This window comes from Chlamydotis macqueenii, chromosome 1 (assembly GCF_036417535.1).
Source record: "Chlamydotis macqueenii isolate bChlMac1 chromosome 1, bChlMac1.mat, whole genome shotgun sequence".
Taxonomy (NCBI): domain Eukaryota; kingdom Metazoa; phylum Chordata; class Aves; order Otidiformes; family Otididae; genus Chlamydotis; species Chlamydotis macqueenii.
In genome coordinates, this window is record NC_141556.1 from 150,604,639 (window position 1) to 150,620,616 (window position 15,978).

Below are 15,978 nucleotides of genomic sequence, written 5' to 3' on the forward strand. Positions count from 1 at the left end.
GCTACAAAACCATTAACACAGAATCACTTTAACTCCACATAAACAGTCTACACTTGCAATAAAACCAACAGTCCTCCCCTTCCCATTGCCTGCAGCTGCTCATTGCCAGGTAGAATCAAAATCTGTGCAAGCTGTCCAAGGAAACAGATTACTTTTCAGCTTCACCAGTTCCCTAACCAAGCAAAAATCTTCAGGTTTCAATTTAAATCAGTTCCCTCACCCAGGGAACTGGCGGCCCAAAATAGTTCAGCATGCACAACGGGAAGAAGCAGCAGAGACTGCCTCATTCAATAGCAATGCAGAATGACCATGTAAAGTCACCAGGATAAACTTTATCCACGCATGTTACTTCTCTCTCAAACCGACACCATAGCAGAAATAAGTGACCCTGCTCTCCCCCACCTTCCTTCCACCACATCTCCCTCTGACTTGTTCTGTGCTATTGAGAAAGTTCAAAACGCAAAATACATCCCCAAACAAAATTACAAAAATACCAAATGTGCTTATCACTTACAAACGTGGAACAGACAGCTGATTTGATCCTTGTTATCTTGAAGAAACATCTCACGAACAAGAAAATGCAGAAAGAAAATTTAGCAGGAGAGGCTCTAGTACAGCAGAAAGGAAAGGGCGAGAGGAACAGTAAATGCATTTAAGTTTTCAAATTTCCCAAAATTAAACAAAATTCTCAAACCCAAGTGATGTAAGATTTCTTACAATGGGTTAAACATTTAGCTTCATGCAGTTCACACAGCTTCATTACAGGAAGAAAGCTAAGAATTTAGAAAGTGCACTTAATCACACCAGAAACTGTTATTTTAAAGCTTTCAAAACAAACCAAGATGTAAAGTTGAAAACACAAATGTAGCCTATCTTAGAAAAAGCCATGCTGGCAGCCTGTTCTGTAGATGGCACTTGCCTCTTCAGTTATCTGTAACAAAGATCACAGTGCCGCAAAGCTTTTCATATGCCAGCTTTCCAGGAGTCCCAAACCTCCATACTAGAAACATGCTTAATTAGAAACATTACACTACTCACAGAGGCTACCCTATCCAATCACAGTAAGATGTTAACAGTTTGTTAAAAGTAAAGCGGGTGTGGTTCTAATTTTTTACTTTTTTTTTTTTTTTAAAAATCTCCTTGTGCTTCTTTTTTCAACATTCTTGCCAGATGTCTCTCTCCTCTTTTGATTGGTAAATAAATGGGTGATGAACTGCAAGCTACTTGTGGAACCAATTTATTCTGAACTGAATGTATACCAGTATTAAAAAACATCTCAAAATCAAACACACAGATAAAGAACTGAAAGGCAGTAGAGGATCTAAAAGCTGTAAGATGCCTCAGAAAATAAGACAAATTCTTAGAACTCTGTTTCAAAGTCTTACCTTGCTGTCTAGGCTTTTCATGGTTAACAAATCTAGGGTTTTTAGGGAATGGCCTGTAGGCGAAATGAAATAGAGGCAGACATGGATGCGAGTATCGTGGTAGCTAAATAAAGAACGTTTAATTTTCAGTTCTTCCTGGAGATAGGCTTCAAATTGTGCATCTATATAATCCACTATTGGCTGACAGCTGTAAGAAACAAAATTTCACAACCAGAGGTTAGCTACTCCTAAACAGAGTCAAACTAAGAAAGGAATTAGTCTTGTACTGATTTGTGAATTTTTGCTTTAGGTGTCGAAAGGCTGCTCGAGTATCTACCCGCTACAGCAGAAAATGAAATGTACAGAATAATCTTAATTTCTGAAAGGCAACTCAAAAAAAAGAATTGTGCACTTAATACAGATAAAACATTTCCTAGCTACTATTAGTGAAAAAAACTACATAAAGTTAGTTATGATTATAACCCATCTTCTCAAGTGATATTTTATACATTTTTGCAATCAAGCTGTGCAACTGCAAAACTCTTAGACACAAGGAAGATAAAAGAAACTCTTAGACAGAAGAAAGAACATGCAATTACCAGTACCAAGAAATAGGACTTCCTTTATCTTCTGAAGATGAAGTACTGTACATGAGAGAGCTCTTAAACAATAGATAAAAATTGAAAAGCAGGAATGTAAGAGAAGAATGTAAATCTGATTTGCAATAAGTAGAGTTTAAGTATACTTTATCTTACTTAAAACCAGATCATAATCTGCTTTCTAAAAGAAAGTCTTGCTAGATGTACAAGCAACATCGCTGCTGCTACACAAAGTTTATAAACCAGATCAGATGCTATCAAAATTTAGTAGTTGTCACACACAAAATTAAAAGAAGGACTAAAAGGCAGCTCCTATACCACACAGCAAAGCTTCTAATATCTACTAATATCTATGTTAATATCTACTTGCATCTCATTCATCCAAGTCGCTAGCAGTAGCTATTTTCCAGTCGTACGATAAGCCATAGCTCTCATGATAATCGTAATGCAACTCTCTAACCTTCATTTATAATCGTCACCATTTAGGAACTCATATAGCAGAAGAATTGCTAAAATCCTTGACAATTAAGGTGAAAGAAATAAAATCTGCTGAGAGACAGCTCAATATTTTAAAATCTTCAATTCATCTAAGGAGAGACTCCAAAAAAGTTCTGAAAGACCCTAGTGCGGTACCTCTACAACCTCTGATCAAGCTGTCCAACATAAAAACCAAAGGCCTTCAGTAATCCACCTGATGTTCCTTCCAGTTTAAGGTCTTCAAAATGTTCCAATCAAATTGTTAAAAACCCTATAGATCTAATCTATATAATCTACAGTACCTTATAACCCGTTTGGTGGTTTAAAAAGTCTCCCGATATCCTTCTCCCTCCTGTCTTCCACCCCAAAAGAAACTCTAGTCACTATTGCACATTTTATTTACATACATATATAAAAGATTATATCATAAAGAAAGGGGCAAAGTTCATCTGATTTCTTAAACCATTTCCTATATGAGAAGAAAAACGTGTTTACTTTGGTACACAGAGAAAACAGTTAACCAAATATTTGGAACATATGTAAGACAAATATTTACTACAAAGCCCAAAGAAAAATCAACTTGCAACTGAAGGCCAAAACGTCTGCATACCATAGCAACAAGAGGGCACTTACCTATCTTCTTTGTTTATCTGGTCACCAAACCCCACTGTACTGACAATGGTCAGCTTCAAAAGAACATTACTTTCCTGGAGTTCATACGTCTGGGCTTTAAGTCGCACGCTTGGCAGAAAATGCGTTGACACAGGCTCATCAAAATTGGTGTTAAACAAACTGTTTATCAAGGTAGACTTCCCACTTCCAGTTTCCCCTAAAGTTAAATAGAAGGGTTGAGGAAGACATTCTGCACATCAATTAAATACCTACTAAGCATGGGAAGGGCTATCACAGCAACTCCAAAAATTTACACAAAAACTTGTCAATTGATTTCTCTGAGCAAACTGGTTGCCCGCATTCCTTTTTCATAACGAGCACTAAATATCTTTTAGTTAATTTTTTCATCCTGCAGATAAGAGAGAGCTACCTGCTGATGAGTAACAGCATCTTGACGCTTTGCTTGCTTTAAAAGGGTGAACTACTTTCCTACAGGTTTGAAAAAGCTAAGTAATTAGCTGTGAAACCACAGGATTCAACATAGGGTTTTTATGAATAAGGATAAAATACTAGAGCAAACATTTGATAACTACAGAAATACTTCCGTAACATCACCTTGGAATTTTAGGGTTTTTTGATCTGAAGCTTTGTTACAGTAAAAAGAGAGTGTAGCCCATAAATCAATAAATGCATGACATCCATTTTCAACATTTTTGGTCTTCATATTGTTTATGAAAATGCTAAATACAAAAACAAAGGATGGATATAAATAAGCAAAGCTAGGGGAGGGGGTGGAATTATAGCTCATGCTTAACATTAAAGAAATATTTTAACATTGCAATTGGATTTAAATTTCAGTCACTTCCTAAGGACTAGTATACTTCTAAAGCCTTAAACCACCCAGACATTACTTACCAATGCAAAGAATGTTGAAGCAGAAGCCCTGCTTGATGGATTTTTTAACCAGTTGATCCGGTAAACTACCAAAACCAACATGGCCAGACAAGGATAAAGTTCGATAGCCATCATTTTGCTAGAGAAAAATAATTTTAAAATCTGTTAGTGAAGTGAGTTGTAAAGCAATTAGCAACGGCAACAAAGGAACTCTACTAGTAAGCTAGAACTTATTCCTTATGATTTACATGGAACTATGAAAAGGAAAAGTCTGAAAAAAGATCTGTCAAATCAACTTTATTCCATTATTTGAGAAAATATTCAAATTTATTTTACAGAACTATTTGCAGGCTCAAAGTCAAGTCCATGTTTTGCAAAAAAAAAAAAAACCCATGAAACATGAATGCAATATAGACAAGTCCAACTGAAAATGTAAACTGAAAACTGTAGACGGAAAATAGATCACAGTTGATTTGCTCTTAGAAAGTAAGAAGAAAATATTTGAAAATAATTTAAGCAGCAGAAGTCACAACAGGGACCATCATCACAGGAAGGTATATGTTATCAATCAGAACTCAATCTGAGTAGCTGGAATGGAAATTGTTATTTATGTAAAACAATACAGTATCTACACATCAGAACTCTAAGAGATAATATGTATATTAGAAATGTCTAGAGGTGCACATTCCCTTTCAAATGTCAGCTAGCAATCTAGCATCATGACACCAAGGCAACAAGCATACTAAAAATGCGTAAGACTAAAAGGAAATACCTTGGTTCATACAAATTAACTGTCTTTTAAAACAAATATTCCATATCAAAAGCATAAACAGCGACAGGTCCATGCTATTTTTTCTCTTATGTTTCCAATCCACATGGAATTGGAAACCATTACTGGTTCCTGGGAACATGTATATAGCAAACAGTAGGAAACGGGTTTTTTGTAATACTTAGAAGCCCATAAAAGTGCCACCTTTTGTAATAGGCATGCATAGCAACTTTCAGAATTCTTGTAGCTAGAAGGATATGGGCATTCCCCACAGCAAATACTCATCCTCTTCTTGTTCTGCACAGGACTTCTTCCGTGGGACTACAGACTGCACTAACTCTCATTTCAAACCATTATAATCAAATAACTCCATTTTAGACCAATGTAATGAGGAAAAATGTGTAAGCAAAGTGAACCATTTAAAAGGAAAATAGGACATCTTAGGGCTATAAAAAAAATGTTAATCTAGCGCATGTCTGAAAAGGAAATATCTCAAGGTATTCTACCATATGGCAACTACTATTAAAAAGGTCTGAGAAATACTGAAAACTGTCAGTATCCCGTCCATTTAAAGACAAGTGCATCCGAGACAAAGTGGCAGCACATCTAACAACTATAGTTACACAGTCTGATATTCAAACCACCTCTGTTGCCACCAATATAAGACCAATCCTCTAAAACAAACCATTAAGCCTCCACACCAGAAGCCAGTGCAAGAGGCTCGGCGTAACCCTAGAAGGGAAGCCTTTCATCTTCATGTCACCAGCCTAAATCCAAACCCTGCTGGGCTACCTTCAAAATCCCTGCCTAGCCATCCATTAGTTTTCAAGAAAAAAAAAAAAAATCAAGCCAAAAGAACTTTATTTCCTTCCAGTCCACTTGGATTTCAGCAGACAAGCCACTGATATCCACAATCCTACTGACCATTTCCAGAGGTCATTAGAGTAACTACCACCTCGTCCACAAGAGACTATGTCAGGATTTAAAAGCGTTTAGCTGAAGAAACCGGTATTATACTGTATTTGTTGTACAAAGCTAAGTGACAGGACTCCTCATAGACATTAACTCCATAACTTTATTTTCAAAAGGAAGGGAGGGATTAATTACAATTTAACAATTAAACTCAAGAATTTCCTGTTTTCTGGAAACGAAAATCAACGATAATTAGTTCTTCCACTGTTACATTGGCTGTTTATCACTGAAAATTTGACCAAATTTCTGTGTGAAACAGAGGACAATGAGAAATAACAAACGTGCAAAACAAGGTGCCTTCTCCATGCTTTGCTTAGAAAGCAAAAGACTAAAAGAGCAAGAATATGAATCTCATTCACCCCACACGTAATTTAGCACCTTAACCACAAGATGACTCTTTCTAGTTCTTTCTGTCAGAGGTAAGGACACAGTAATCCAAAAACCTTGGCCACCACTCCCCAAAACCTCAAACGTTCACCAGCTGAGTGTGACGCAACAAGGATGTCAGCAGGGACACATACAGGATAGGGGAGAACAAGAATTTCAAGCAGGCATAATGCTATTTCTCTCATTCATGAGAACATGATTTAATGTCTTGTCCTAAGATTCATCCTTAAAAGACAAGACTGGCAAACTGAAGGATGATCAGAAAGGGATAATTCAGGGTCTCAAACCCCATTTTTTTACAGAGAAATAGCAGAGAAACATAGCCTATGAAAGTTGTTTCAACAAAATGGCCAGAGATTACTTGATCACAGTACATACAACGAGGAGACTTCTAGTGGCACACACACAAAAAAAAAAAAGCCCCAATGCTACATGAGTAGTAAAATTTTAAAGGCTAGAAATAGAAAGATGCAGAATCTATTTCCATTCTAAAAAGATATCTACTTTTTCAGGGATTTTAACTGCTACGGAACTGCTCAGACACAACGGAGTCTTCAGGAATCAGCTTCACCAAAAATGCTGCAATAAAAGCTCTTAATTTAGACTACAAAACTTCCAAGGAACATTATGCAGCTCAACTTGAGAAGGTCTCAGTCAGGCTGATTTAGAACCCTACATTCTTGTATGTTTACACTTCTGTTCTCCACGCAACAAACGTTACAGGATTGAAATCTGCTGCTCTCATTTGGAGACTCGCCACCCTCCACCCTCCTGACGGAAGAATCGCTTTGTGAACCTGTTCCATCTGACATCACTTGGCACAGTCTCTCAATAGAAAAACAATAGCCTACACTTTTACTTCTGAAATTTTCCAAGGGCATCACGTGTCTCGCCCTCAATGCTGGCATCTCATACAGGTTCATTCTGCTATGGTCTAATAAATACACAGAGAAATTAAATCCACAAAATTGACCCCATGCTTGCATTCTTACTACTTCTCAAATAAATAAACATAGAATCATAGAACGGTTTGGGTTGAAATGGACCTTAAATTTCATCTAGTTCCAATCCCCTGCCATGGGCAGCGACACCTTCCACTAGACCAGGTCGCTCAAAGTCCCATCCAACCTGGCCTTGGACACTTCCAGGGATGGGGCATCCACAACTTCTCTGGGTAACCTGTTCCAGTGCCTCACCACCCTCACGGTGAAGAATTAGGAGTTACTACGGTATCACCAGTTTAGAAAAATGATGACAACTCAAAAATTAAGGAATTACGCTGAAAGCAATCAAGTTACCAGATTATCCAGCCATTGGATGGAGAAGCTAAATTATGCTTGAAGACAGCATCTCATCCAACTTTATTCAGTGAATAACTCAAAGCTTGTCATCTGAATGCTGTGAGAGCTGTCACATGCCCGTATATATGTCCTATTTCTCACCGCTTTCTCAGAATTCATACTCTCATCAAAATAGCACACAATACAGATAACTTGAGATGGTCCAAATCACATCTCACTCCTTCCCTCTCCCCCTTTTTAAAGGGTTGGTAGCATAGCTTTCATGGAACTGCATCTGGATTTCTGCAAATTCAGTTAATCAAGTACATGGGTTTATGTAAAGTCGTCTTGCCAACCAAAAACAGTGTGCAAAGAAAAATTGTTGTTTGAGAAACAGTAACTTTTTTTTTCTTTCAGAAACAAACTAAAAAAAAAATAGTTATCTTTTAAATTTGCCACCTATTTCACATTAAAACTGCACAACACTGGGCCATTCCCCAGCAAAAGCTGGGTCTCAGGCTACATGCATCTCTCTGTGTAAGCCTTCTGCAGAACCAGACTTGGCATCCAGGCAAATTACTACCTTGCCACTCCACTTGCAGAGATGACTGAAATTTGCCCTCCAAAGCTTGAAGAAAAAAAGTAATCAATGTTTGTGCACTCCAAACACAACTCTTTCAGAGCCCTGACTTTTCCACTATCATAAACAGGTGTTGACATTCACTAAACCAGACGAAAAATATTTAACTCTTCCAATAACAAATCGTATTACTCTCTAGCAGTCAATTACTTTCCTAATAACCAAAGTTACATTTAATCCAGTAAATATCAATGTTGCTATTGCTTTCTAACACATGAGGTAAGTAGGAAACTAAACAGATGTCGGGAGCAGAAAAGTGCTTTCCATTTTGGGGCACTCAAAACCTAAAATGTAGACGTGTAGCGTAGGCATGCATACCACTGACATCTCTCAATGTCGATACATGTGTGAGAGAGACAGAGAACAGATGGGATGAGTACAGGGAACTGAAAAGAAGTCTTGTCAAAATAACACAGAAGAGAATAGAAAATATAGGAGGATGAGGTAGAAAAAAAATACAAAGAAAGAAAAGTCCATGAAGGTGCAGAGTAAGAAAGGAGATACATTAATAATTACATGGAATTAATATATCATTCTTTTCTATAAAATAAAAAGCAACACACAGGAGTCAAGTATGGAATAAAATATTCCCCCCCCCAAAAAAGTGTGTAGAAAAAAAAAAGTATTGGCCCAAAAAGATGATTCAATGAAAACTTATTTGACAATTTCACTCACAGTTACCATGTAATTTATTCAGTATGACAGAAACAGCAGACAATTTTTAGGGATAAGTCCAAACATCAGAAGCCCAGGATTCTTCTCTCATCTCTTTCAAATGACTTGACCTGCTTCAAGACACAATACAGCTGAAGTTGCCTTAAACCACAGGTCGCCACAAGATTTCCTTCTTACATGTATATATGGAGAGACCTTAGAAAGAACCTTTAAAAAAATAAAATGGGTGTCCTGAAGAAGTGACAGCCTTGTCAGTAGAGAACAGGGAGCACAACGTGCAGGTTGCTAATGAAGACAACTTCTGGAGGGTATTTTGAGGCATTTAGGAACAAACAAACAAGCAGAGGCACTTTGCCTCTCTTCATCAACAGGCGTTTAAGCAACTTGAAAACCTAGCACACGTAGTACCTCTTCCTCCGTCGCTGCCTATGGAGAGATGTGGCAAGAGGCAGCAGGTGGGGAACCAAGACTTGACGACAGAAAAGAAACCAGCTCCTCACAGCTAACGCTCCATGTGCCAGGCAGAGGACGATGATGACAGTGCTGGTTCAGACAGGACTGATCAACTACTGCTACGCAGAAAGCATTCGGTTTTGTGGTCCGAGCAGAAAAGGCCTCTCATGACCTGTGCGTTGTCCAGGAAGGGAAAACAAAGAAACGGAAATCCTGTGCACCCCTCTGAGATGACCTTGGCACAGAAAAATACTCATGCTGGTATCAGTACTGGTATCACAACTGCACTCACTTTCGGAAGTTCTGCACCCCTTTGGCTGCGCTGGCTCAACTGTGCCTGTTGCAGCTTTAGCATCACATTTCCTGACGAGCAGCAAGTCAGTCTTCCTCACCCTTGACCACATCAGCCCCTTGTTGTTGATATTCCTTGTCCAAATGAGAAAGCGAGGCTGGTCATGCATGAGACAGTGATGGTTGCTATCAGAAGGCCTCTTTGACTGCAACAAGGATTTTTTTTTTCCTGCTTTTTAATTAATCAATGACAGGCACTGTATGCTGTTGTATGGGGGCAATGGCTGCCAAAACTTTCCCAGAAGTCAAATTTAAAAAAAAAAACAGAAGTACTAAATACTTGCACCTCAGACTTTGTGCAGTCTGATTGTAAACAGATTTATAGAAGAAGGCCAGAGGACATTCTGAGAGTGCTTTTACATTTCTTTTGCAAAACAATTGAAAATAATATCTTTCCCAGAATGTAGCAGGAAAGAGCTTAACAATTATACAGCACATGTGTTAAACTAGGAAATACTATTTGATGTCAATGTATTTTAAATAATTACATTTACATCATTTACATTTATAAACCTAATACAAAAATATCCTCCTCCATTACAGAACTATGTTAAACATCTGTTTTTACAGTACTCTCTGTAAAGTTTTCCACATACATGCTTCCTTTTCTTCCCTTACCAAATCCATCCACTTAGAGGATCCTCACTCCCGCTCTCACTCACTCTTGCTGATTTACTGCAGCTCTCCAGACTCTTCATGCAAATGTTAACCAGCAAAATCATTTGGTATTGTTTCTCGTACTTTGGCTCTTCGGTATTTTTCTCTTGACGTTTTTCCAGCTTCCCAGAGCCAGCCTGTGAAACGTTGACTCTCCACCTCATTCTATATACATAATACGCATGAAGAGAGAAAGCTTATGTAAAGTTAATGCATTGCACTGTGTTATACTGCAGCTATAAAGCATTCATACCGGCTCCATATATATGAAACGGAGCCCTCCGGGGGGGAGCCCCGACAAGAACGCAAGCTACACTCAACAGTGAAGTCGTGAGCAAGCAGGGGAACATGAATGAAGCCCTTTCACTCTCGGCTGGAGGGTGGCCGAGATGTGGTCGTGCTCGGGCCCTATGATGCTGCCCCTCTAACAATGGTCCAACAAATAACTCTTTCAGCACCCAAACTCAAAGCAACCCCTCTTCCTTCTTGCGCTCCCACGCCGCTCCCTCGGGTGTCCCATCGAGAATCGGAGCAAGACACTGCCCCAGATGAAGATCGCTCCAAGAAAAGAAAACTTCAAAATAAGTGGGTTTTTTTGAATTGTTCTCCATTTTTTCAGTTTGTGGAGCAGCTTCAGCCACGGCTCCACCGGCCTAACTGAGGTGTAACAGCATAGCGGCAGGAATGGGCCAAGAATCACCAGACACCGGTACTTCACCTCCCCTCCCACTACCAGAAAACGCAAAAGCCCTACCTGCATAGCCAGGGTGGATGATTTTTCCCCAAATTCCTCCCACTCTGTGTCGTCCCTAAAACCCTTCTGTGCTTTGCACTGCTGAGATGCAACACACGGCAGAGAGATCAAGTCATAAATGAATCGATGTATTTCATGCTCCGAAAGGGAGCCAGCGCTCCGGCACTAACGCGTTCGGTGCACAAAGCTGACAGCTTTGCCATTATGCGTAGGAAAATATGCCAAGAGTCAACTTATTACTTTAAACAGGCGACAGCTATGGGACCTCTACGGGTGACACCTGAAAACAAGATCCTTTAACAAATTTTTTGGTTTTTTGTTTGGTTTTTTTTAACAGTCTGGCAGCTCCGGGAACTAAAGGGCATGAGGGGGCTCCGTATCGCCCGCCGGCCCACGCCCCGCACCCCCTCCTCAAGTGCCCCGCACCCCCTCCTCAAGTCCCCCGCACTGAAGCCGCTCGCACCCCCGGCCCCCTCAGCGCGGGCAGCTCGGTACAAGCGGCGCTTCCAGCCGGTGCAACCGCCCGGCCGGTTCCCACTCTGGTGCCCGTGCTACCGGACCCTCCCTCCCGCCCCACCCGGCCCCGCGCAGGGGGCTCTCCACTGCCCACCGCGGCCGTTAACGCTCGGCGGGGCTCCCCTCCCGGCTCTCCGCACGGCGGACGGGGACTTACCGGCTGCCGACCGCCACGGGAAGCGGCCATAGCCCCCGCCAGGCCAAGCGGGGAAGGCGGAGAGCGGGAGGGAAAGGCGCGGGAGGTGCTGCCGCCGAGGGAAAAGGGCGTGCACCCCCCCACGGCAACCCTGACCGGTGGAGGCAGCGCCACAGGCAGGAGGGCGGAGCGGAGGTGGGGCGGCGGGGTGCGGTAGGCGCTCCGCTACCGCTGAGGCGGGCGGTTGTGGCGCGGGCCCCTCCCGGCCGGGGGGAGGCGCGGCGAGGCCGTTGCCGCCGCCGCGGCAGTGATTGCCGGAGCATGCCGCCGCCGGGAGGAGGGGCTCGGGCGGCGGCGGCGGCAGCAGGAGGAGGAGGAGGAGGAGGAGGGACGGCGGCAGCGGCGGTGCGACGCGATGGGGCGGTGATGGCGGAGCCGGCGGAGCTGCGGCAGGAGTCGGTGGTGGGGTTCCTGGCGGCGCGGGGCGGGCGGGCGCGCAACGCGGAGCTGCTGGAGCATTTCCGGGAGTGGCTCAGCCCCCCGGAGCCCGCCCGCCGCGCCGCCGCCCGCAACCGCTTCAAGGAGGTGGTCAACGCCGTGGCCACCGTGCGCCAGGAGCCCGGCACCGGCGTCAAGTACGTGCACCTCCGCCGCCGGTACTGCGCGCCGGAGCCCCCCGCCCTGACCCCCGGGAAGGAGGAGGAGGAGGCGGCGGCGGCGGCGGCGGTGGGGGACAGCGCGGAGCGGCCGAACCCGCCGCCCTCCCCGCGAGCGGGCGCTGAGGAGGCGCCGCCGCTGCCGGCGGGCGAGGATGCCGGCAGCCGCCCTCAGCCCGCGGGGCGGCGGGGGGAGCCGCCCCGGCCGAGCCCGGCGGCGGGCGGAGGCCAGCGGAAGGGTTCCCGGCGGGGGCCGCCGCCCGGGCGCGGCGGCGAGGAGCCTGCGATAGCGACGGGCCCGGGGCGGCCTCCGCCGGCGGAGGAGGCGGGGGCGGCGGAAGGGACCCCCGGGGCGGCGGCGGGAGGCGGCCGGAGGAGCCTGCGGGAGGCGACGCGGGGCGGCTCGCCCCAGCTGAAGCGCGGAGCCCTGCCCGGGGGGGGCCGGGGCCGCGGCGGCGGCGACTCGGACAGTGCCTCGGTGGCCTCGTCCTCCGCCGAGGAGGAGGGGAGCACGACCGGCGCCGTGGCCCTGGACCCCTTGGAGCACGCCTGGATGCTGTCGGCTTCGGACGGGCGCTGGGAGAGCCTGGAGGGGCTGCTGAGCTGTGAGCCGGCGCTGCTCTGCAAGCGGGACTTCATCACCGGCTTCACGGTGCTGCACTGGGCAGCCAAGCATGGGCGGCAGGAGCTGCTGGCCACCCTGGTCAACTTTGCCCAGCAGCACCAGCTGCCCGTGGACATCAACGCCCGCACCAGCGGCGGGCACACGGCGCTGCATATAGCCGCCATGCATGGCCACGCCGAAGTGGTGAAGCTGCTGGTAGGAGCCTACGACGCCGACGTGGACATCCGTGACTACAGCGGACGCAAGGCCGCGCAGTACCTGCACCAGGGCACCTCGGGAGACATGCGGAGCCTTGTGGGGGCCCTGGAGGAGGAGGAGGAAGAGGAAGGGGCTGCCAGCAATGGGAGTGGGCGTTGGAGGCTCTCCAAGGTGTTGCCCTCCAACCTCATGAGCTACCGGCTCTCCCACCACCACCACCATCACAGCACTGGGGAGGAAGCTGAGGGCACCGATGGGGCAGCAGTGCCGGGCAAGGGCAAGGAGATGACCAGGAAAGCCTCCGGCAGCGGGCGGATGAAGCCTCGGCTTAATAAGATCCGCTTCAGGACTCAGATCATCCACAACACGCCCTCCTTTCGCGGTGACACCGAGGAAGAAGAGCATGAGGAGAAATCCCTGAAGGCATCGTTCAGGCTCAGGCCGAAGTCCAATGTGTTTGGATAAGGCCAGGGAGCAGGTCTGGGAGGTGGGCACATGGACCAAAATGCCCTAGGGTGTAGCGCGGAGGGTGAGGCAGGTACAAGTGAGTGCTCATCTAGAGTGGTGTACTCCAGGGAGTGTCTTGCGTTAACTCAGTTCGGTGGGGTCAGTGAGCCCAGGGGGTCTACGGGGCTCTGGTGGCTTATGACTCCACAGAGCAGCTGCTTCGGCTGGGCCCTGGGTGCTGAAATGAGAGGCAGCGGGTGCGTTGCGAAACGCTGGGGTGTTTAAAAGCTGTGCTCCTTTCTCTCTAATGGCAGGCTTTGGAATCAGAAACCTGTGTTAGTGAATCTACTAGGATTAGCAAGTTGAGTGGGGGAAAGAAAAGTGCAAATGCTCTAGTCTTACATTATCTATTGGTACTATAAACTACTTACAACTTGCTGTGTAAGAAGAACACCTCAGTAATATGCAAATGTACTTTAAGTTTCTCTCTAACAGCAATACCACCTGGCACAGTGTGGAGTTGGGTACTCAAAATGACACGATAGATGATGGTTTCCTGTCAGAATCCAGGCTTCAATCCAGCAAAGACTTTAGCCTGTGTTGACTTTATTCGTTGAAAATTGCCCGGTTTGACATCATGAAAAAATCCATTGCACTGCAAACAGTGAATAAAGTTAACCACGTGCAGAAGTTTCTGCTGTCTGAGGTACTACTGAGCTTGCTTATTGCTGTTGAAATACTAGTAGGAGATAACGGAAGCAAAGAGTCTTTTGTATATTTGGTATCTTTATGTTTTGTCTTAGGCAAAGCAATTTTATTTTAATCACTGTGAATTCTCAAGTGCCAGACCTAGCACAGTTCCAGTTATTAAGTCTGGTCAGTTCTTGTTAATGTTGTTTGTGTAACTCACTGCATTTAAAATCAGAAAATTGTGTTGTATGTGTTACCTGTGAAAGTCGTTCTCTTTTAGAAGAGAGCACAGACACCATTGCATGAAATCTTCATGAAACTCTAGTATGATCCTGTAATGTAAGAGCTACAGGTCTGTGTTTGCTAGTAACTTGTGTGCCAATCCTTTCAACTGACTTTGCGCAGAAATGGAGGAGGGAAGAAAAAAAAATTAAAAAGGAAGGAGGGTGTGTGAATTCACACACAAGGTGAATAACCAGAACTCTGAACCCTGTTTATCATCCTGAGTGAAAGTAGTATAACGACATATTCCAGTTAAGTGATGGCAATGGTGTTTGAGTTCTTTTAAACCTGTATTTCTAGAGAAGTGATAACCACGGCTTTGAACTGTAGTTTAACAACCTAGTAAGTCTTAATCTGATCGACAAGCCCATCTGTCTGCTACAGCTTTCAGAAGCCTTGAATCTTGTTTCTCTGCTTTAAAGGTAGCGATTCCAGTGAAATTTAGGAGGCACATTTGTATCCAGACTCTGCTTTCCTTAAGAATGAGGTATTGAGCTGACCCTGGATCCCAAATGCTACTCAAGGTGGAAGCTCATCTATGCTTAGAAGTTAAGGTACGGCCAATTTCAATGCAGCATCTGTCAAAGCATGTTTTGAGTTGGCTTCCTCAGAATGTATGTGCATGTCTGGCCGGTAACTAACCAAAACTAGATAGGCTTTGACAGGTTAAAATCCAAATTTGAGACACTGATTAAATGCATGCCACAAGCTCTATAACACCTCACAGGGAAACTGCTGCCGGGAGTTGTGCACTTTTCAGGTAACAGCTGTCTGTAGCTGTTGCTGGGGGCTTACATTTCTTGTAGCAACAGGGGAAAGGAGTGCTAGTGATTCGTTGGTTTCAGACTTCCTCATGCAGATAAATTATCAGTTTCTGCACTTTGTGTCAAAAACTAATAAGTGACAGTATTTGCATAGGCCTGCAAGCAACACTGAACTATTTCTGGGAAAAGTTACATGAAAAAAATAATTGAGTCTCTGCGTAGGTGCCGGTCATTACTTTTGTGCAAAAAGATTATAAATTATACAGAGGTTCAGCTTTAGTTTCTAATTTATAAGCTATATTATTATAGATTTAATGTGCCTTCATTTTGGGTCAGTTGCCACAAATATGATGGATAAAATCAGTCTTGCAAAGCACTTTGTCTTTACGTCTGTGGGACAGGACCAGAAGTTTTCCCTCAGCCCTTCCCATATAAGCTGTAAACTTGTACCACAATGGGGTGTCTGAAAGAGAGGGGGAAGATAATCATACAAATTATACTGCAGAGCTAATTGTTTTGTAACAGAGAAGAGAGTTAAATGCTTAAGTCTTAAACTTCCTTCACTCTGGAAGATAGATAGCTTTTTAGACTTCCATAGAAAGGAAGTTTTCTGACAGAACACTTGCAACGTGAGCCCTCTTCAGCATGGCCACTTCTGAACTGAGCATGTGTTCCATGCAACTACCTATGTCCAAACCTTACTAATGTAACTTTCTGCTTTGAGAGTTCGAAGTTCTTTCATATGAACTGTTGAGTGAAGTGTTAATCTCTTCACATGCA

At 44.2% G+C, this 15,978-nt stretch overlaps 1 protein-coding gene across 1 annotated transcript in view; it reads right to left on the reverse strand.

Annotated features, from left to right (window-relative positions):
* SEPTIN10 (septin 10) overlaps positions 1-12,981 on the reverse strand; it is a 29,776-nt gene extending 16,795 nt beyond the window's left edge. The window contains 6 exon segments of the mRNA XM_086769944.1: positions 1,386-1,572; positions 3,074-3,269; positions 3,968-4,085; positions 11,558-11,854; positions 11,856-11,895; positions 11,897-12,981. Coding sequence (XP_086626070.1) covers positions 1,386-1,572; positions 3,074-3,269; positions 3,968-4,085; positions 11,558-11,854; positions 11,856-11,895; positions 11,897-12,981 — 1,923 coding nt within the window.
* Positions 12,982-15,978: the final 2,997 nt, after the last annotated feature.